This window comes from Fukomys damarensis, unplaced genomic scaffold, assembly GCF_012274545.1.
Source record: "Fukomys damarensis isolate Sample0158 unplaced genomic scaffold, DMR_v1.0_HiC HiC_scaffold_13, whole genome shotgun sequence".
Lineage (NCBI taxonomy): Eukaryota > Metazoa > Chordata > Mammalia > Rodentia > Bathyergidae > Fukomys > Fukomys damarensis.
In genome coordinates this window covers 14,817,115-14,836,238 of record NW_022900925.1, presented here as the reverse complement: position 1 = coordinate 14,836,238, position 19,124 = coordinate 14,817,115, and the positions used below count along the sequence as shown (strand labels likewise).

The following is a 19,124-nucleotide window of genomic DNA, read 5'->3' as shown; positions in this document are numbered from 1 at the left end:
GCAGCAGAGCCCCCGCCAGCTCGCCCTTCGCGGCTGGAGGTCATCGGGAGAGGCAGCTAGAAGCGTGCGCCTGCCGACCGCCTGGGACGAGGACCGCCGCCCAGAGTCCGGGTCACAAGTCCGCACCCTTGCCCCATCTCCTCTCTGGCAGGTACCCCTTCCCCCTGCGAGGCTCGACGGCTCTTCCTTGTCCAGAACAGCTCCAGCAGCCCCCGCCAGCTCGCCCTTCGCGGCTGGAGGTCATCGGGAGAGGCAGCTAGAAGCGTGCGCCTGCCGACCGCCTGGGACGAGGACCGCCGCCCAGAGTCCGGGTCACAAGTCCGCACCCTTGCCCCATCTCCTCTCTGGCAGGTACCCCTTCCCCCTGCGAGGCTCGACGGCTCTTCCTTGTCCAGAACAGCTCCAGCGAACCCAGACGTTCCCCATCCAGCGTCTTAGGACACACGGTTCTTTTGAGGGAGAGGTGCGGGGCAGCCAGCATTCGGGGATGTCCAGTGCAAACTCCACAGGGAAGGACCAGTGTGGGGTTCAGATGGGCTGTTTCGGGGGTGTTCTGATCTTAAAATCCCCGCCCCGCGATTCACAGAAAATGGAGGAAGCATCGCTTAGTAAACGGTCCCGCAACAGGGCCCAATGGGCTGAGTGTAGAGAAGGTTCAAGTCGAGCAAGATCCGTGCAGGAGGCCGGCACCCCCTACTGGTCCGGGATAGGAGGGATTCGGAGGGAGAAAAAAGAATGGGCCAAGTCATTCTCTCAAGGCAATGTGGGGCGCTACTATTTCCGGAAATTTAGCCAATGAAAAAGAAAGCCCCTGTCCTCCTGGAGTTTACATTCTAATAGAACCAAATAAGAACGGTCCAGACGAGGAGATAATGACGCTTGGAAGGAAAAGAAAAAAAAGCAGGGTATTGTTATGGAGCTGACACAGGCTCAGGGAAACCTGCTTGGAGCAGGTGACATCTAAGCTGAAAACCAATAAAACTCATCCTTGGAGGAAAATGACAAGACAGGAAGGTCAAAGAGAAGGCCAAATTACCGTTCCTGCCTTCTTACATGCAATCAATGACACTGAGGCTTTGAGCTAAGTGTAGGATCTTGGACATCCAGAAGCTTTTGACATAGCAGGATGCCCAGGAGGGCTGAGTTCATCAGGCTAGGGTGAATCGCCATTCTAGGAAGAAGAGAATGTACAAATGCCTAACGGTGAGAAGAACCTTGTTTGGAAGATTACTCAGCTTGAACCCTCGTTGGGGTAGGAAGAGATAGTGGAATATTTCTTCTCTTACCCCTACGATCTGCAATCCTGCATTGGCCCCACATCTTGCCTGATCCCTGCCTGACAGATACAAGAGCTGAACTCCAGGACATTGAGAGCTGCAGAGGTCCTCCATGAAACCAGAGCTCAGAGAGGCTGAACACTTGCTCAGTGTCACACAGCAAATCAGTGATAAAGTGTGGGCCCAAATTAGGGTATGCTAATTCTCTTTGCACCTCCCCAAACCACCTCCCTATGACCCCCTGTCCCACAAACTCCAACTACTTAGGCAAAGTTGGCAGGCGTGAGTGTGAGAAATAAGAGTTATTTCAGGCCTCAGGAGGGCCTGGTGCTGCCTTGGAGTCCAGCCAGGGGGTGGGGGTGGCTGTAGGCGGGTGTTGTGGAGTAATGTGGGGGGTGAGTGAGTACTCTGTGCCCACTTTCTTGTCAGGTGGTAATTACTCAGACAGCTGAGTAACTCAGGAAGGGAGACCCCCATGGGCAGATGGACGTATCTTCAGCCCAAGAGGAATGGCAGCCCCCAGTTCCTGTACTGCAGGTCTCACATCTGCTCTTGGGGTCCAGTTCTCCGGGGCATCATCTGGCTTCCTAATAGGGGCCAGGGCTACCCTTGCAGAACAGATTCTATGGAACAGTGTTGTAAGAGAAAGGGGGCTTTATCAGGTATGGGTCCCACCTCTAACAAGGAAAAGCCCTAAGGGATGGAGCCACTATTCTGTTGGAGTCAAGCTTTCCCCGATGGAACTCAAAGATGAAGCCAGAACTAAAGCTGGCCATTGACTGGGTCTTGGAATGCTGAGGGGGAGGCACTGGAATCCTAAAATTCAGACCCTGAAGAGAGGCCAGGAGAGATGGGAAATGTAGGCTGGACTCTCATCAAGGTAGAAGGGCGGGTATTCCTGGGATTCATGCTGGCCATGTCTTGGTCCAAACTGTATCTATCCTAATGCTGGTGGCCTGAGGGGCAGAGCACTGACCCCTTCTGCTCTTCTCCTGGTTGCTCACTCCCAGCCTGCCTAAGCATCCCTCGCTCTCTGGGCAGCCTCCCAGGCAGGGCCCATCCCTGGCTGCTTGTTTTCACTTCTCCCTGAACCTTAATTAGGGGTTTCCAGGCAGGGAGGGCCTCCAGGGGAGCCTGAGGCCACAGCGCTGCCTTAAAGAGCCAGCTGTGCTCACAGTACCACTGCAGCGAGAGGAAGACGGTGGCAGGGGGCTGGGTGGGCAAACAGCTCTTGGACACCCGCTACTGCATGTGGCAGATTTTGCAGAGGGCCAGTACCATAGGTACTTTGCTCTTCCAAAGTCCAGGGCTGTCTTCTTGGCTGCTCTGCTTTTCTTTGGGCCCTAGGAAATCAGGGAAAAAAGCTAATCCTGAGAGGTAGCCTAGGCAGGGAAAAAATATGAAGGTTTAAACAAATAGAAAAATCCTGAAGGTTTAAACAATAGAGTCTTCTGGCTGCCCTGTCTTTCCAGGAAAACACCCTCAGATTCCTGTCTTTCCCAGAGCTGCAGTTCCTCCTGTGTGAACCTTGCCCACAATGGGCTCTAAAAGCGACAAAAGGCACTGGGGATGCTCCAGAACCACACCAAGACTCTCAACTTGCAGTTGGGCTGTGGTAGGCACCGAATTTTGTCCTGCCGGGGCAATCCAGACCTATGAGGTAGAGAATTCAGTCACCCAGAGTAGCTGACACAGCCCAGCTTACCAGAAAGGGAATGAGAGCAGGAGTGAGACCTATCAGGTGTCCCCCTTCTTCAGACTTAGCCTTCAGAGGTCAGGCAATAGGGATCCATTGTTTTGGAAGTGTCAGCTTTGGGTCTGGGTAGGGAAGAGGGTGGTAGACAAGGTCACAGGGAGAGGACAACTGTGGTTGCTCCGAGAACACTAGGGTATCCTGAAGAGGAAGAGTCCGGGACTTCGGGGCTAAAGTAGGGACAGCTATTGCCCCGCCCCTACCTCCTCTGTGGTCTCCACCCAGCGAGAATCCCCGCCCTTCGCTGACAGATCGGCGATCGATCGTAATGTCTGCAAGCTCCGCGATCTTCCAGCGCTGTCTTTTTGTCCCCCACGTGGGCAGGCAGGCGATGGCGGCGCTGGTAGCTCCTGAGGCTGCGGAGCAGGGCAGCCGAAAAGGCCCTGGCAGAGGTGGGTGCCTCAACGTTGCGGCCTCCAGACCTCGCATCTCGGGGTGAGGCCCCCAAATAAAGGACAGGACCAGTCCCCTTTAACGGCAGAGATGCTTTGCTCCGCCAGACCCGGAAGTCTCTTATTCGTTCTGGGTCGCTGTCATCAAAGCCCAGAGGACCGGTCCTTGCTTTCGAAGCCTTCGAGCGCGGTTGAGAGCAGCCCCTCCTAAGGAGCTTGTAGTCCTCACGTCAGAAAACACCCACTGTCTTGGCAGGCAGAAAGACACAGAAAGATCGACGGATAAGACGGACTGGACCGAATGGGAAGGGGCCTTGTTGGTACAGCGGGCATTTTACCAGTGTGCTTTGAGGGAATGCTTTCTGGGAAGAAGAATATGGTTTCATTTATCAGGCACTAACCAAGCTCCCTCTGAATGCCAGGCCTGCGCTAGGACTAGAATATAAGCCCTGCTGCCAGGATCTCAGTCTCACTATTTGTAACACTGTTACATACTAACCTAAACAGAAAAGACAGTGGCATGATAAAAGAGGAAGCGCCTGTGGGCTCCAGGAATTTATTGAACTGCTGAGACTAACAGTATCTCCCATACCCCAATTACCACAAAGGACTTGAGCCTCTCAGAAGAGGTCCTGTACATGGACCAAGAAGGATAGGCTGATTGTCCAAGATCCTGAAACAACTACACCAAAACCATAACTATGGTAGCATTCAAATCTGGTCTCAATACCCCAACCTGCCAGGCTAGTTCTCCCCGCACCCCCCCACCCCACTATTTCTCCCATACATGGTGGATACAGGCATTGGTCTGGAAGGATCCCGTCTATCCTAAGGGTCTTAGCAAAAGTTCTGGCACATAATACAGTCTCAATAAATATTCATTGAATAAATTAATTTCTTGCCCTTTCACATTCCCAAACTGGTGCCTAAAGAAATACTGTACAGAGGGTTTGAGCTAAACTGTATTGTAGAAAGGAGTCCAGATTAAGGACTGCAGCCTTAACTAAAGAGCAATATTTTTTCCTCTATTCAAGGGCTCCTTGTTAGCCTGTACTCTGTTAGCTTTCCTGGGGTGGGGGTAATGGGAAACAATGGGAATAGGAACTTCTTAAGTCATTTCAATGTATGGTGCTTGTTGCCCTTTTAAATGAGAGAGAAGAAAGAGTATCAGAATTAATCAACAGGGGCCGGAGATGTAGCTCAGCGTGCTGTGCCTGCTTGGCAAGTGCAAGGTCCTGAGTTTGATCCCCAGTACCAGAAAAAAAAAAAAAGAACCAGAGGGCCTTCTCTGGTTCTCAAATAAGGACAGCAGTGTATTAAATTAGTACTTGTAACAGTTTTCTCCTACTTAGGACCTCCAAACTATCAGGTGTTCTTGGGTAAAGAGACATTTTCCTGACTGGTTGGACTGGTTGGACTGGTTGGACTGGCTGGACTAGGGTTTTCATGGGGTTGTTCCCTATCATTGTGGACTCAGACTTATTCCTGTTTCCCCCTGAGTACCCTGTCATCACCTCTCTCTTGAGGTAAGGGATGAACCATAGCCCATCATGGCCTCCAGTCTTTGATTCCTAATAATCTTACATCATGGAAATGAATTGTGTAGATTCTCAGTTTAATGGATTGTTTCTCTACCTTCAGGATTAATTCACTGGGAAAAAACTGGACCAGCCTCACTGACATCTGGGATCTGGCCCTTAAACTTAGTGAAGTTAACAGTTTAGCTGGGTCTGGCTATGGTCTAGGCCAGCTACAGACTCAGATTTTATATTTGTTATAGGTCGGACCACTCGGGGCCGTTTGGCCAATCAGATCCCCCCTGAGATCCTGAACAACCCTCAGCTACAGGCAGCCATCCAAGCGTTACCTTCCAACTACAACTTTGAGATCCCCAAGACCATCTGGAGGATCCAACAAGCCCAGGCCAAGAAGGGTGAGCCTTCAGATATTAAAGTGGAGAGGGGAGTTGTTGTCTGGCCCAGAGATGGGCAGTATACCTGTTACAGCCTCTTGTAGCCATCTGTCCCTCATATCTCTGCTGTGTCTTTCAGTGGGCTTGCAAATGCCAGAAGGGCTCCTCATCTTTGCCTGCACCATTGTGGATATCTTAGAAAGGTGAGGCTGGGGCACTGGAGAGGAATCTGGCTATGACCTTCCCTTTCTCATTACAGCCTTGCCTGTTGACATCATTTTTCCTTCTGGACCTCTGCCTTCATCTTCCTTTCCCACAACCATCCATGTACACACAAAAGGAACACCCCAAAGCAAAACTCCTAGTTTGCTGAGAATCCTGCTTATCTGCACATTTCCTCTCCCCTGTAAAATTTGGATGAGAGAAAGAAATCAGTTTTAGTCTTTTCAAAGCTAGGCCCAGAGCAGGTGGTAGGACCTGAGAAGAAACCTGAGCATATTCAGTTGATTCTGAAACGGGCTGAGGGGTGTGTGTGTGTGTGTGTGTGTGGAGAGTAACTTTATCTCAGGTGGGGGGGGCGGGGGGCAAGGATGATGGCTTGAAGATGCCTAGGTAAAGGTATTCAGTCCCTTTACCCTGGCTCCTTCTAAGTTTCTTTAATACAATGAGCCATCCTTGGGAGGGGTGAGTGCTCAGCCATCTGGAACCAGCACAGGCAGAGGGAGGGGGAATAAAGAGAGGGGAGGTCATCTCGTGCTGAGAACCTCCCACTTCCCTGCTGCCGCCCTCCCCCCATTCTGCTCCTCCTTTCCTCCACCACAGACCCACTTCCCTGCTCCCACCCTCTTGCCCCTTGGGGATGCTCTCTGGGGCTCAGGCCAATTTGCATACATTTTAATCTATAAAAAATTAAGTGCTCTGGCTGACTCAGAGCCTGGGCTGCATTCTAAGGAGCTGAATAATCTGCTTCTGTGCACAGCCTGATTTGGGGAAGGGGGTGGAGGAGGGGGCTGCCTGGCAGCAGCTCACTCTCCACCACCACACCCCAGGAGAAGAATGCAGGGAGCCCAGTCAGAGAGCCAGGCTCCATCCCCCAGGTGTGGGTCTTTTATGGAAAAGCTTGGCCTCCTGCTCTGTTCCTTGGCGAGTTCAAGGGGTACAGGGTCTTCCCCACCCACCCCAGTCCCTAGTGATTCAGGCCTGGCAGCAGATCCCAAGGCAATGTGCTGGCCAGAGCCCACTCTTCCTGACGCATGAGGCATGTGGGTGGTGCCATGTGCTGTTGGGGAGCTGTGCATGGGTCCCCCCATCCTGGGCACCCAGGGCCTTGCCTATGGGTGGGGAGGTAGTGGGGGTCCAGGCAAGAGGGAGGCTGTGTATCCACACAGCCCTGCCCACTCACACCACGATGCCAGGTATGGGAGTGGGGAACTTTCACATGTGTTTAAGTGCTCATTACCCTGGGTGGGATGAAGTGGAGCCTTGGGTGTCTGTGCTGGGGCCCATGCATGGCTGCCTGAGGGTGGGGGGTCCCTCCTGCAGTTGGAGCCTGGGCTGAGGAATCTGTGCCGCACAGACATCCTCATACAGCAACTGTTCCAGGAGCTGCTGCCAGGGCTGAGGGAGGTGGCAGCTGTGCCCCTCCTACTCTTTGTTGGCAGAAGTGGCAGCTGCCAACCCAAGGAATTGAGAGGGGAGGGAGAGAGGAGCTTGGCCCTGAGACACCTCCATGGATTTAAGGTTCTCGCCCACCTTTACTGTCCAACTGTTCCTCCCGTACACCCCTGCAGATTCACAGAGGCTGAAGTGATGGTGATGGGTGATGTGACCTACGGCGCTTGCTGTGTGGATGACTTTACTGCAAGAGCCCTGGGAGTGGACTTCTTGGTGCACTACGGCCACAGCTGCCTGGGTATGGTGGGCTGGGACCTCTGATCGGGCAGGGAGGTAGGCCGCACGCTAATCCTTATCCTCTTGTCCCACTTACAAGCCTATCATAGGCAAGTCCCTCTTGGTCTCTGGGATGGCCTTGGCCTTCCTGCTCTGCAGGTAGAGCTTTCCTTTGGATTTGGTTGCCTTGGAAACTATGCTACTGTCCCAGATGTGAGTGTTTGAAAGGCGTTTTGTGGTAGAGCAAGCCGGGCCCCCAGCTGAGTGACAGAGAAGGAGTTTCTAGGGGACCCGTGAGCCCTCCCTCTCCTACTTCCTCATTCTGCCCCCAGGCTGAAGCCACAGCCCTTGCTGCTCAGAAACGAGAGTGTGGAGCAAGTTCTTTGCCCTTCTTGCCTCCAAAAATAGTTTCCTGAACTTGTCTTTCCTTTCAGTTCCCATGGATATCTCAGTCCAAGACTTCCGAGTGCTGTACGTCTTTGTGGACATCCAGATAGACACTGCCCACCTCCTGGACTCTATCAGTCTTACCTTTCCTCCAGGCAGTGCTCTTGCCCTGGTCAGCACCATTCAGTTTGTGTCAACCTTGCAGGTAAATGAAGTGAGGATCCCTAGTGTCTTGTGGGGCAAACCTTGGTCACTGCCCAGGCTGTTTCTAGATCCCCATCCCAGGTGGTCTGCACTGTTTCTCTAGCCGTAGGTCCCCTTCCCCAGCCACTTGTTTCTCTTCCTTCATTATCCCTACAGGCGGCTGCCCAGGAGCTGAAAGCCAAGTACCGTGTGAGTGTCCCACAGTGCAAGCCGTTGTCCCCTGGGGAGATTCTGGGCTGCACATCCCCCCGACTGTCCAAGGAGGTAGAAGCTATTGTGTAAGTAAAAACTGGGGCCCATGTCATACAGACATTAGAAGTATACCCAGGGAAAGCACCTGAGGTTCCTTATACAGGAAAAGAAACTGAGTCTAAAAAGCTCCTTATCTGTGTCTGTTTTTTATTTTTTGGTACCGGGGATCGAACTCCGGTCTTTGCGCTTGCAAGGCAGGCAGCAGAACCACTGAGCTAAATCCCTGGCCCTCCTTATCTGTGTCAAGGCTACACCTGCAAGATGGGACTAACTAAGAAACTAGATTCAGCTTTACTGTCTCTTTCCAGGCTTTGTCCACTATCAGAAGGCAGTGCTTGAGGTGGGGACAGGAATCTAAGGGCCTAATGGAGGAGGGAGAGAGGAGGGGACAGAAATGGTACAAATATAATTGGAGAAGATGGATGGGCACACCCAGGCTGCAGCCCCATTAATTTAGCATCCGGACAGCTAACAAGCAGTAGCAGCATGTCTCCTGCTGCCTAATTATTTTAGGTAATGGAAATGCTTAATGTTGTGTGAATGCAGCCAGCCTCAGAGCCAACAGCTCCCCCACCTGGGATTGGGGAGGGGAGCCCCATTCCTAGCTAATGACAGAGAAAGAGGGAGGGCACTCCCTGACGCAACCTACCTCTGGGGCTTTGGATGCTGGTCCCATAAGCCTGCTGTGCCCGCATAGGACACCCCTGCCCATAGGCCCATGTCCAGGCCCTCCCCCTCCCAGCCCTGGCAGCTCTGTTCCCGAAGGGGCATTCCCCATGTGTCTGTGCCTCTATAACCCTGAGCTCCTAGAGGCTTCCCCTTGGGGACTTCAGGTATGTGGTGGGGAAGAGATACTGTGAGTGTTGACTATTCATAAAATGAAGTGTGATCTCCAAAGGGAGAGAAACGACTACCACAAGCCGATTATCTTCCATGCTCTGAAGTTCCATATCCTGGGAAGGTACTGTTGGATAGCATCTTTTAGGGCATGCTTGGTATAGCCTGCCAGCCAAGCCTCGCAATAAGTCTCAGTAAGCTGCTTCACAGCTGCTTAACTCTGGGCAGGTTTCTCAACATCCCTGAACCTCAACTGTATTTTCTATAAAATGGGACTATTAAAATGCCAGCCATGTTGGTGCATACCAGGAATCCTAGTACTCTAGAGGCTAAGGCAGGAAGATTTCAAGTTTAAGGCTAGCCTGGGCTACGTAGTAAGAGACACCCCCCCCATATCAAAGGCAGGGGGATACTGTCATTGTCTTGGAGATTATTTGATAGGACTGGGTGAGCTCATGAACACATACATTTCAGATACTTTGTCTAGGCCTGGAACACAGGCGGCACAAGTCTTAAGGAACAGTAGCTACTCCTATAACTCAGTACCTGGACCCAAGAGCTGGTTTGGGAAAGAGTAGCCAATGTATACCCTGAACTCTTATTTTCAGCATAAATGACCCCCTGAACACTACTTCCCATATTGGTACTGAGCTTGGTAAGAATCTGTCCCGCAGCTTCCAAATCAAACTCTCGAGAGACCCAAGTGAGCTTATCAAGGCCTTGGCTGCTCCTGTTTTCTTACCCCAGAAGGCTGGGGGGAGGTAGTTCTTAGATTCTACATTACATTACTACAGAAATCTCACAAGCATCCAAGTCAAACTTTCCTTCCCCTTCAGTACTAGGGATTAAACCCAAAGGCTTCACACTGAGCTATATCTCAAGCCTCTTTCTATTTTGAGATAGGGTCTCACTAAGTCATCTAGGGTGGGCGGCTTGAATCCTCCTGCCTTGGCTTCTCGGAGTAGTGGGATTTCAGGTGTGTTCTTGTATACCTGGCTAATGCCTTATTTTATGTAATAGAAACCAAGGCCCCAGAATGGAAAATGACTTATCCCAGTTTTCATACAGCAGCATAGGCCTCTTCCACTGTTCCAAACCATACTCACAGCTTCTTTCCATCCCTGTAGGTATCTTGGAGATGGCCGCTTCCATCTGGAGTCTGTCATGATTGCCAACCCCAGTGTCCCTGCTTACCGGTATGGGCTGGGCTTTCTATTGAAGGGTAAAATTCCCTTCCCCTCAGGCCCTCAGCAGACTGAGATTTCCTCAGCTCCCAGCCACTAAGTGGCACTCAGTTTTAACTTGGGTTCTCATCTGGGCATTAGGCCCAGGGCTACTGTTGACCACTTAGGATTCACACTGACATCCTAAGACCCTCCTCAAGTCTTGTCTGCTCCATCTATGGGACTGATCTTCCCAGTGGCAATCCTTGTACTTGTCTAGGGTTTGATTTCCTAATTACCTGTATGGAACAAGAGCCTTAGGAGTGGCTGTCACAGTGATCCTGGTAACTTCTTTTCCAGATATGACCCCTACAGCAAAGTCCTATCCAGAGAGCACTATGACCACCAGCGCATGCAGGCTGCTCGCCAGGAAGCTATAGCCACTGCTCGCTCAGCCAAATCCTGGGGCCTTATTCTGGGCACTTTGGGCCGTCAGGGCAGTCCAAAGATCCTAGAGGTCAGAGAGTTCGGGTTGGCCTCAGGTGGAGGGAGCTGACTGACCAAAAATCTATTTGGGATAATCAATTAGCTAAGGGGTTAAGCTTTGGCTGATCATGGTGACCCCGGCTTAGCCTCCCTCTCCACAAACAGCACCTGGAATCTCAACTTCGAGCCTTGGGACTTCCTTTCGTGAGGCTGCTGCTCTCTGAGATCTACCCCAGCAAGCTCAGCCTATTTCCTAGGGTGGATGTGTAAGTTTTCACCTTACCTACCTAACTTGATTCTGGCTAAAAGCTGGGTCCTGCTCAGCAGATCGAAGGCTGCAGTCAATGGGAATTGCTTTCACAGTCATGAAATTTTAATGTTCACCAGGAATTTCCCCAGCCAGGGCTACCCTTCATCATGGGTCATTTGCTTTGTCTTTCCTTGGGGCCCAGAGACAATGGTGGTATCACAGTAGTTCTGGTGAGATATGTCTGAGGTGTGCTTGACACCTGCACTGTACCAGGTACTAAATTTGGTTCTGGAAATACTGTTATAAATGAGCTGCCCTCAGAGAGTGAAGTCAGAGGAAGAAACAGGAGAAAATAAGCAACACTATAGTATTTTAAACAGCAGTAGGTAATAGTCTTTACTTTAAGATTCACAAGTTCTGATTGTTGGGCTTGGTAGCACAAGCCTGAAATGGTAGCATACAGAAGGCTGAGGCAGGAGGATTGCCATTTGAGGCCAACCTAAGCTGCATAGTGAGTTCAAGGTCAGCCCAAACTACATAGCAAGACCCTGTCTCAATCAACCAGTCTCATTATTAATGAGTATTCTGGGGACAGTGTCATGTTCTTCAGCATGCTGCCTCAGAGCAGGGAGACCCCCATCCCAGGTCTGACCAGGCTTCTCTTCCCAGGTGGGTGCAGGTGGCGTGTCCTCGCCTCTCCATTGACTGGGGCACAGCCTTCCCCAAACCACTGCTGACACCCTATGAGGTAACAGCAAGTTTTGAAGATGCATGGGAGAATGGGCTCTGTACCTCATCTTGTCAAAGAAGGGTTCTGAAGTGAAGTGAGGAGGGCGGGCAGCACTTAGTTATGATCATAGGTTCTGACTTCAGACTGTCTTCAATGTCTTAGCTGAGCCACTTTCTTGCTGTGTGTGGCCCTATGCAAGTCGCTTAACCTCCCAGAGCCTCACATTTCCTTTATGCAGTATGGGGATAATACGCCCTTCATAGGCCATTGTGAGAATTGACTTCAATAAATCCAGGCTCAAGAAAACGTTGGCAAGTATTACTATCCTGTTTTCCAATACTAGGCAGCCGTGGCCTTGAGGGACATTTCCTGGCAGGATCCCTACCCCATGGACTTCTACGCCAGCAGCTCCTTGGGGCCATGGACAGTGAACCACGGGCGAGACCGAAACTCCCACGGCCCTGCAGGCCCTGCAAGACCCGCCGGGAAGGTAGCCAGGGCTTCAAGGAGGGAGGAGGGGCAGCTCGTGGTCTCGGCCTTGGCACCAGCCACCTCCGTGACGACATGAGCCGAGGCCGCCGCTGTGCGGCCGCAACGGGAAGTGCACTGAAGTTAAGAGTGGTCACAAAAGCGAGACTGACCCAAATCTCCGACCTCAGGTGAAAGAGGGGTCCACGCGCCCCGCTCCGGAAGGTGCTTGTAAGGATTGTAACTGCAAAGAAGAGAAGGTGGTGCCGCCGGCTCCCTGAGAAGCTCCTGGGTTCCAGGTAGACGCCCCTGGGTGACAAAATCCCTCCCCCTGTTGGGGCCACGCCCGACCCCCATGTTGTCATGGCAACGCCCGCTCCTCCGAGGCCCGCCTTTAAGGTGGTGCCGGCGTTTGGTCCCGCCCCTGCCTGATTCTACTTCCGCTCCGGGAAAGACCGCTTCCGGTGCCTCCAAAGCGCCCTTCCTGTAAACATGGCGGCACGGCATCCTTTGCGGATCTTGTGCTTAGCTGGTTTCCGGCAGAGTGAGCGCGGCTTCCGCGAGAAGACTGGAGCGTTGAGGAAGGCGCTGCGGGGCCGCGCGGAGCTCGTATGTCTTAGTGGTCCCCACCCAGTCCTTGATGCAGCGGGCCCGGAGGGCGCCGTGCCAGACTCCGGTGAGACGAGCCCTGCTGGAAATGTTCTCAGGGTTTCTTCTCCGTCTTGCCCCATCTGTTTAGCATCCCTAGCATACCCCGTGCCCTTCCCTCCCCCTCCCACCCTGCCTCTCTGGCACGAACTTCAGGCTTCCATTCTCATCTGTCTCCAGTGCATGTCAGGCCTCTCATTCCCACCTCATTTTCCCCACAGTCTTCCCCTCAGTCCCCTCTGTCACCTCCCTATTTCCCTTGCTCTGATTCCGTCGTTTTCCATTTGCCTGTAGAGACCTGTCCCCTGGAGGAGCAGCCTCGAGGCTGGTGGTTTTCAGAGGAGGCAGACGTTTTCAGCGCCCTCGAAGAGCCCACGGTGTGCAGGGGCCTGGAACAAGCCCTGGGAACGGTGGCACAGGCACTCGATAAGTTGGGGCCTTTTGATGGACTCCTGGGCTTCAGCCAGGGGGCTGCACTAGCAGCCCTTGTGTGTGCCTTGGGCCAGGCCGGTGATCTGCGCTTTCCAATTCCTCGTTTTATCATCCTCATCTCTGGTTTCTGTCCCCGGGGCCTTGGCCTCAAAGAACCTGTCATGCAGAGCCTCTTGTCACTGCCTTCACTCCATGTTTTTGGGGATACTGATCGAGTCATCCCCTCTCAGGAGAGTATGGAACTGGCTAGCCGATTCCCTGGAGCCACCACCCTAACCCACTCTGGTGGCCACTTTGTTCCAGCAGCTGCGCCTCAGCGGCAGGCCTACCTCAAGTTCCTGGACCAGTTTGCAGAGTGAAAGATCAGCAATCACCTTTGCCCCTTACATCCTCCCACCTTGGTGCAGCCTCTGATGTATGCCCTCCCATTCTGAGCACGTTGGGGCCTCCCCTGGGACCTCCATTCCTGTGTTAACATGTTGCTCCTCATAACCAGTTAAAGGACAACTATTCATTCTCAGGACTCTTATATGACCCCTGGAGAAAAAGGAAGCAGGTGGCTTTACTGGATTTTGGTTTCTGATACTCAGACATGAGAAGAGCTGGATGTGTGACATGCCTTTAATCCCAGCACTCTGGGAGGCTGAGGCAGGAGGATCCCCCAAGAGTTTGAGGCCAACCTGAGCTTCATTGTTCAAGGCCAGCCCAAACTGCATAATAAGACCTTGTCTCAAAAAGGGAAAGAAAGAAATTGAAGGAAAGGAAGCCTTAGTGGCTGAATCATAAAGAATTTACATGAGTTTGAGGGAAGAGATCATCTGGCAAGGCTCTGACTGGCTTCATCCTGATTGCTGAGTTTCTTCCTTTTCCTCAGCTGTGAGTTCCTTTTTCTCTGCTGTGCATTCTGCTTTCTTCTGCATAACTGCCCTACCCCTCTGAATATGAACTTGAAGGGTTATTTGATGCCAGACTTTGGGCAAAGACCAAAGTACACTGAATAAACTGCCTCTTCCTAACTTGACCTCATCTGCAAGGTTTCTAAGATAAATGCTGTTCACAACTGGTGGTATAATTAACATTGATGCAGACAGGTGTGATGGTGTACCCCTCTAATCCCAGCACTTGGGAAGCTGAGACAGGAGGATCACTGTGAATTCAACACCAAACTGGGCTCCATAGTGAGTTCAAGCCCGGCCTGAACTACATAGTGAGACCCTATCTCAAAACAAAACAAAAACATTGATGCAGTGACTACATCCAAGGCCTAAGTAACCCACCCTGTTCGTTCTTGGGGAGTACAGTCAGTCATAGGCATTTTTTTTTTTTTTATGGTACTAGGGATTGAATTTGGGACCTGCACTTGCAAGGCATGTGGCAAAACCACCGTTGTAGACATTTTAAAGAGACACACTCTGGATATAATGCTAGTACTCAAGAACCTGAGGCAGGAAGACAGCTGTGAATTCAAGGCCAACCTGGGTGACATAGTTAAGGGCCAGCCTAAACTACATAATGAGACCCTGTCTCAAAATTGCCCATTTTATCCATTTTCTGCCCCCTCACACTGCTTTCTGATTTCTTTCCTGCCTCTGCAAGACATAAGCCAGTTCCATTTCTAGAACTTTCTAAGTTCTAGTTCCCAACCACAGTATCCTTGAGGGAGCTTAATGGAGTAGGAGTTAGAGGCTATAGCACAAATACTCCAACCATCCTGATTGTCACACCTCCCTCAACCTACCCAGAGTTGTAGGTTCCGCACTAAAGATGCAAGCTGTCTGAGATAAAAATGAATTACTGAGCCAGGGATGTAGCTCAATGGTGCCACCACCTGCCTTGCAAGTACAAGGTCCTGGGTTTGATCCCCAGTAACAACAAAACAAAAAAAAACAAGAACAACGAATTACTTGCTCAGATAGCAAGTTTACTCGGTCAGAAACCTTTATGGCAGAAGTTGTGTGTTAGGAGGGTAGGACACTGGTTTCTCTTCCTTGGTCTTTTTAAAAAAGGAATTGTTTTAGCTCCCTGGCCAAAAGAAGATTCAAACATTTGATTTACCTGTTTGGCCCCTTGGAATTTCTGGTTTTTCTGTAAATAACGGATGGGTATCCACACAGGATTCATATACCCTTGTGGCTCTCAGACTCCCTATTTAGCTAGGTTCTAAGAGGGAAGAATCATGATTTAGGATTATTTTGAGGATTAAAGGAGAGAGGAAGATAGGGAATTGGGGGAGCAAGGTGGATAGGGCAGGACAGTATTAGGTGGAACAGAAATGTTCATGCTTGGGTGAGAATTCCTTCTGAAAATCAGAGTATCCAATTTGGTGAGCAGATCACGTGGTCCCACAGGTGGGATAGCTCATCTCCCATCATGCTTTCCAGAAATGATTTTGGAGGGTCGTACCCTCCCTGCTGCATATGTGTGAAATCCATGGGACACATATCAGGAGCATCTGTTAAGCACTGGATTCCTAGACTTAGCGTCAGAATTGCACTGACCCAAGAATCTGCATCTCGACACACTGCCCTGGTCACTCCCAATGTAGGTGTTACTGAAAACCACTGTGTTAAGGGGTAGTATAAAAGTCTCCGGCAACCATGTGTGGTGGCACACACCTGTAATCCCAACACTTCGTAGGCTGAAGCGGGAGGTTTGCAGCAAGATCACAGTGAGTTCAAGGCCAGCCTGAACTTCATGAGACTGACCCTGTCTGGAAAAAAAGTCTCTGGCATGTGGTACTGGGAGAAAAAAAACCCTAATAAGGTTCTAGTGGGGGAGGAGATGAACCCCCCCCCAATCAATCTAACATTTCAATTTGTAGCTAAGGCCAATGAGGTCCAGAGAATACAAATGATAACATTTATTGCACTATGGCAGACACTGATAAAAAGTCTTAATATCGCTTATTTTGTGTGTGCTGTCCGTCGTCCTCGTCCCCCATCCCTGTCCCCGCCTGCCCCATGCAGGGGATCAAACACGACCTTGTGCTTATGAGGCAGGTGCAGCACTACTGAGCTAAATCCCCAGACCCTATTTTTGTTTTTTGTTTTCTAACTTTTGTGGTACCGGGATTGAATCAGGGCCTTGCACTGATCAGTATTTCTACATTTAATTTTTCTTTTTAAATTTGGAGATGGTCTCACTAAGGTGCCCAGGCTGGCCTTAAATTTATGATCCTTCTGTCTCAGCCTCCCAGGTAGCCAGAATTACAGGCATGCACCACTGGGCCCAGTTTATTTTTTACTTTCTTGTGCTGAGGATTGAATCCAGGGCCTGGAGCACACTAAACACTCTGCCACTGCGCGGCACCCGCAGTCTCCTTTGTTGTCTGAGTTACATTTGTCCCTCTCCCTCCCATCCAGTCCCCCTCCTTTTCTAGACCCTCACAACAGTAGCCCTCAGTCCCACCCCCTCCAGGTAGCTTAATAACTTCTCTCAAAAGTAATTTTTTTCTCTTCCTCCCTTTCTTACCTTAGGCCTCAGGTAGTTTCCCCCCGAAGGAGCTTTCCTTCCTTCCTCCCCTTCCCTTAGTCTTCAGCCACAGTATACCCTAGGAAGCTTAATAACCAACCTGTCTCCCTTCCCTTTCCCCCTTCCCTTTTTTGCCTCCATTCTCTTCTTTCCTCCCTCTTTTTTCTCTGTTTTCTGAGATGGGGGTCTCACTGTGTTACCAACACTGGCCTCAAACTCCTAGACATAAGGCATCCTCCTGCTTCAGCCTCTTGCATACCTGGCACTACAGTCACATGCCACATGCCCCAGTTTTAGTCAGTTTTGTTTGCTGCACTCACTAGTGGAGTTGTATATCCTGTGGGGGTATTGGCTTCTCAAGCCATACAGTGTGTTAGGGGTGGGGAAGACACTGATTTCCAAGATACCAAACAACACTCCGTAGTCAGCCCTCTGGCTCTTCCCCTCTGATCACGTTCTTCAGATGGGTTCAAGCTGCAAGACTTTTCAGCACACCCCTACTATCTTTCTTTTCTACCTCTCACTACACCTTGGAGTCCTAAAGCCCTGGGAAGACAGCAACTTAGCAAAGACCCCCCCTCGGTAACCCCCCTTCCTCCCGCATCTCAGAGCATCTGAGAGTGTCCTCTCTCCTTCCTGAGTGCCCAGAGCTGAAATCTCTAACACCACTCCCTCACGGATGTGTAGTAGCCCAGTCGAATACTTGAAAGTGAAACAGCTGGGGGACCAGGGATTTAGCTCTGCTTGTGCTGTGCCTGCAGGGCAAACAAGGTCCTGAGTCAGATCCCCGGTACCAAAAAGCAAAAAACAAAACAGCTGGAGGAGCTCAGTGTAGAAGCCCACAGGAGGTCCCCAACACTGTGGGGTGGGGTGGGGGGAAGAAGTAGCATTCTGCTGTTTTCAAAGTTTTTCATTCGCAGGGGCTGGGAGGTGTACCTCCCAGCTTAGCATATGAGAGGCCTTAGCCAGGCATGTGGCGCATGCCTGTAATCCCTGCACTCGGGAGGCTGAGGCAGGAGGATCCCGGTGAGTTCGAGACCACCCTGGGCTACATAATGAGTCCTAGGTCAGTCTCAGCTACATATTGAGACCCTGTCTCAAAAAGAAAAAAAATGGGGAAGCATGTAGGAGGCCTTGAGTTAATTTCCATCACCATATAACAAAACAAAACACCACCTGATTTTCACTTCCTATAAGGTCCTCACAATACACCTGTAAAAAGGTATTATTATCATGTTTTACAAGAGGTAGGAACAGAATATGACCACTTAAATAACCACTCCTGAATAGTAAAGTCAGATTAGACCGGCTTCCTGGGCACTACTCCCATTTGCACACACAGGTTCACCCAGAGTCGTCCGTTGGAATCCAGAATCAAATGCATTTTAACTTTTTTTTTCTTGTACCAGGGATCGAACTTGGGAACTTGTGCTTGTGCAGAAGGAAGTGGAGCCATTGAGCTAAATCCCCAGCCCATTCAAATGCGTTTTAATCTCAGACCTTGAAATTCTGGGTGGGGAGTAGGACAGTATGATGTTGATGAGCTTGTAAACTAGCACCAACTATCTTTAAAGTAATTTTGAAAAGGAGTGTGTGGAGAGGTTAAAAAAAATGGATTAATGGGTGGTGTGCCCGGGTTGTGTTAAGCATTTCCAGCACTGCCCACGTGAAGTCCTGCACCTGATACTCACAGCCAGCCTCTGCAGCGAGATGTTGGCAGTGACAGGTGACACACGGATTTTGAAGAGGTCATTATTCACACTTCGTTGGCAAAACAGGACTTTGGCTCCCGTGGCACTTCCTTTTTAGGAAGAATGTGGGACACTTTCAAATTGGAATTCACCACCTAGAGATGGACTGAGGTGAGGATGCTAATATGTTCAGACAGCAGGCTAGGGACCAGATGAATTTTACTAGCCTATCAAGTTAGGGACCCTTCTGAAAGTTGGGAAAGGGAATGAGGAGAGGTTGTGCCTCTAGGAGGAACGGATTCAAGCGTTTATTCGATTTCTGCCTGCTCAACTATTGGTTTTGGGGAGTTGTGTGGCGTATTTAAGATAACTTTCGTCATCTACCCTCTTCAGGCTCCAGGAGGCCAACAATTATTTCCACGCTTCCTGGCCCAGCAGCCTCCTTCCCACGGGGCAGCAAAGAATTCATATCCCAGAAGTACCCCGTTATCTTGCAATCCCTCGGCAGTGATACTTCGACTGGGGTGACAGGATAGTCACTGAGCTCGCAACCAGATACACGCCACGGACCGTGCTTCCTTCTGTCCCTGGGTGGATGCACAGCAGCCAGACCCCGCAGGGCCGCCTCTGCCTCCCTGCGTACCCCTCCTGCCACCCTGCCACCCCCGCGAACGCAATTGATCTTGACTCTTGACTCGTAGCTCCCGCCTCCTCCTGCTCGGCGTCTCCCCAACCCCCGGCTGGCAGGATGCGGTGTGGTGCGGCGCGTGGGCGTGCTGCGGGGCGACCATGGCTGTAGACTGTTACCTCCGGTTCCCACAGTAACAATCGAAAGCCACGGTTGCCCTGGAGACGCGGGGGCGGGGCGCCCGCCGCTGACG

The 19,124-nt window shown here is 51.1% G+C and overlaps 2 protein-coding genes across 4 annotated transcripts; both read left to right on the top strand.

Moving 5' to 3' along the window:
- The first annotated feature begins 3,268 nt into the window (after positions 1 to 3,268).
- Positions 3,269 to 13,020, top strand: Dph1 (diphthamide biosynthesis 1). Of its 3 annotated transcripts, XM_010642141.3 has the most exons (13): positions 3,286 to 3,422; positions 5,203 to 5,355; positions 5,474 to 5,537; positions 7,125 to 7,246; positions 7,659 to 7,816; positions 7,972 to 8,093; positions 10,032 to 10,100; positions 10,428 to 10,584; positions 10,719 to 10,819; positions 11,473 to 11,551; positions 11,877 to 12,023; positions 12,193 to 12,300; positions 12,944 to 13,020. In XM_010642141.3, the coding sequence occupies exons 1-12, from the start codon at positions 3,299 to 3,301 to the stop codon at positions 12,280 to 12,282; spliced, it is 1,386 nt and encodes a 461-aa protein (XP_010640443.1). In that variant the 5' UTR covers positions 3,286 to 3,298; the 3' UTR covers positions 12,283 to 12,300; positions 12,944 to 13,020. The 3 variants fall into 3 exon arrangements, with proteins under 3 accessions (XP_010640444.1, XP_010640443.1, XP_019065939.1); XM_010642142.3 differs by lacking the exon at positions 12,944 to 13,020 and having other exon boundaries at positions 3,269 to 3,422; XM_019210394.2 differs by lacking the exon at positions 12,944 to 13,020 and having other exon boundaries at positions 3,391 to 3,465.
- On the top strand, positions 12,471 to 13,761 carry Ovca2 (OVCA2 serine hydrolase domain containing). Its single transcript, XM_010642143.3, has 2 exons — positions 12,471 to 12,677; positions 12,944 to 13,761. Exons 1-2 carry the CDS (start codon positions 12,494 to 12,496, stop codon positions 13,438 to 13,440), a joined length of 681 nt encoding a protein of 226 aa, XP_010640445.1. The 5' UTR covers positions 12,471 to 12,493; the 3' UTR covers positions 13,441 to 13,761.
- The last annotated feature ends 5,363 nt before the right edge of the window (positions 13,762 to 19,124 follow it).

Bases quoted from the DNA above. Each gene is read 5' to 3' on its own strand.
- Ovca2 (XM_010642143.3), top strand. From the start codon at position 12,494: ATGGCGGCACGGCATCCTTTGCGGATCTTGTGCTTAGCTGGTTTCCGG. The intron at 12,678-12,943 runs GTGAGACGAGCC...ATTTGCCTGTAG, and splicing joins GGGCGCCGTGCCAGACTCCG to AGACCTGTCCCCTGGAGGAG.
- Dph1 (XM_010642141.3), top strand. From the start codon at position 3,299: ATGTCTGCAAGCTCCGCGATCTTCCAGCGCTGTCTTTTTGTCCCCCAC. The intron at 7,817-7,971 runs GTAAATGAAGTG...TTATCCCTACAG, and splicing joins AGTTTGTGTCAACCTTGCAG to GCGGCTGCCCAGGAGCTGAA. The intron at 11,552-11,876 runs GTAACAGCAAGT...TTCCAATACTAG, and splicing joins CACTGCTGACACCCTATGAG to GCAGCCGTGGCCTTGAGGGA.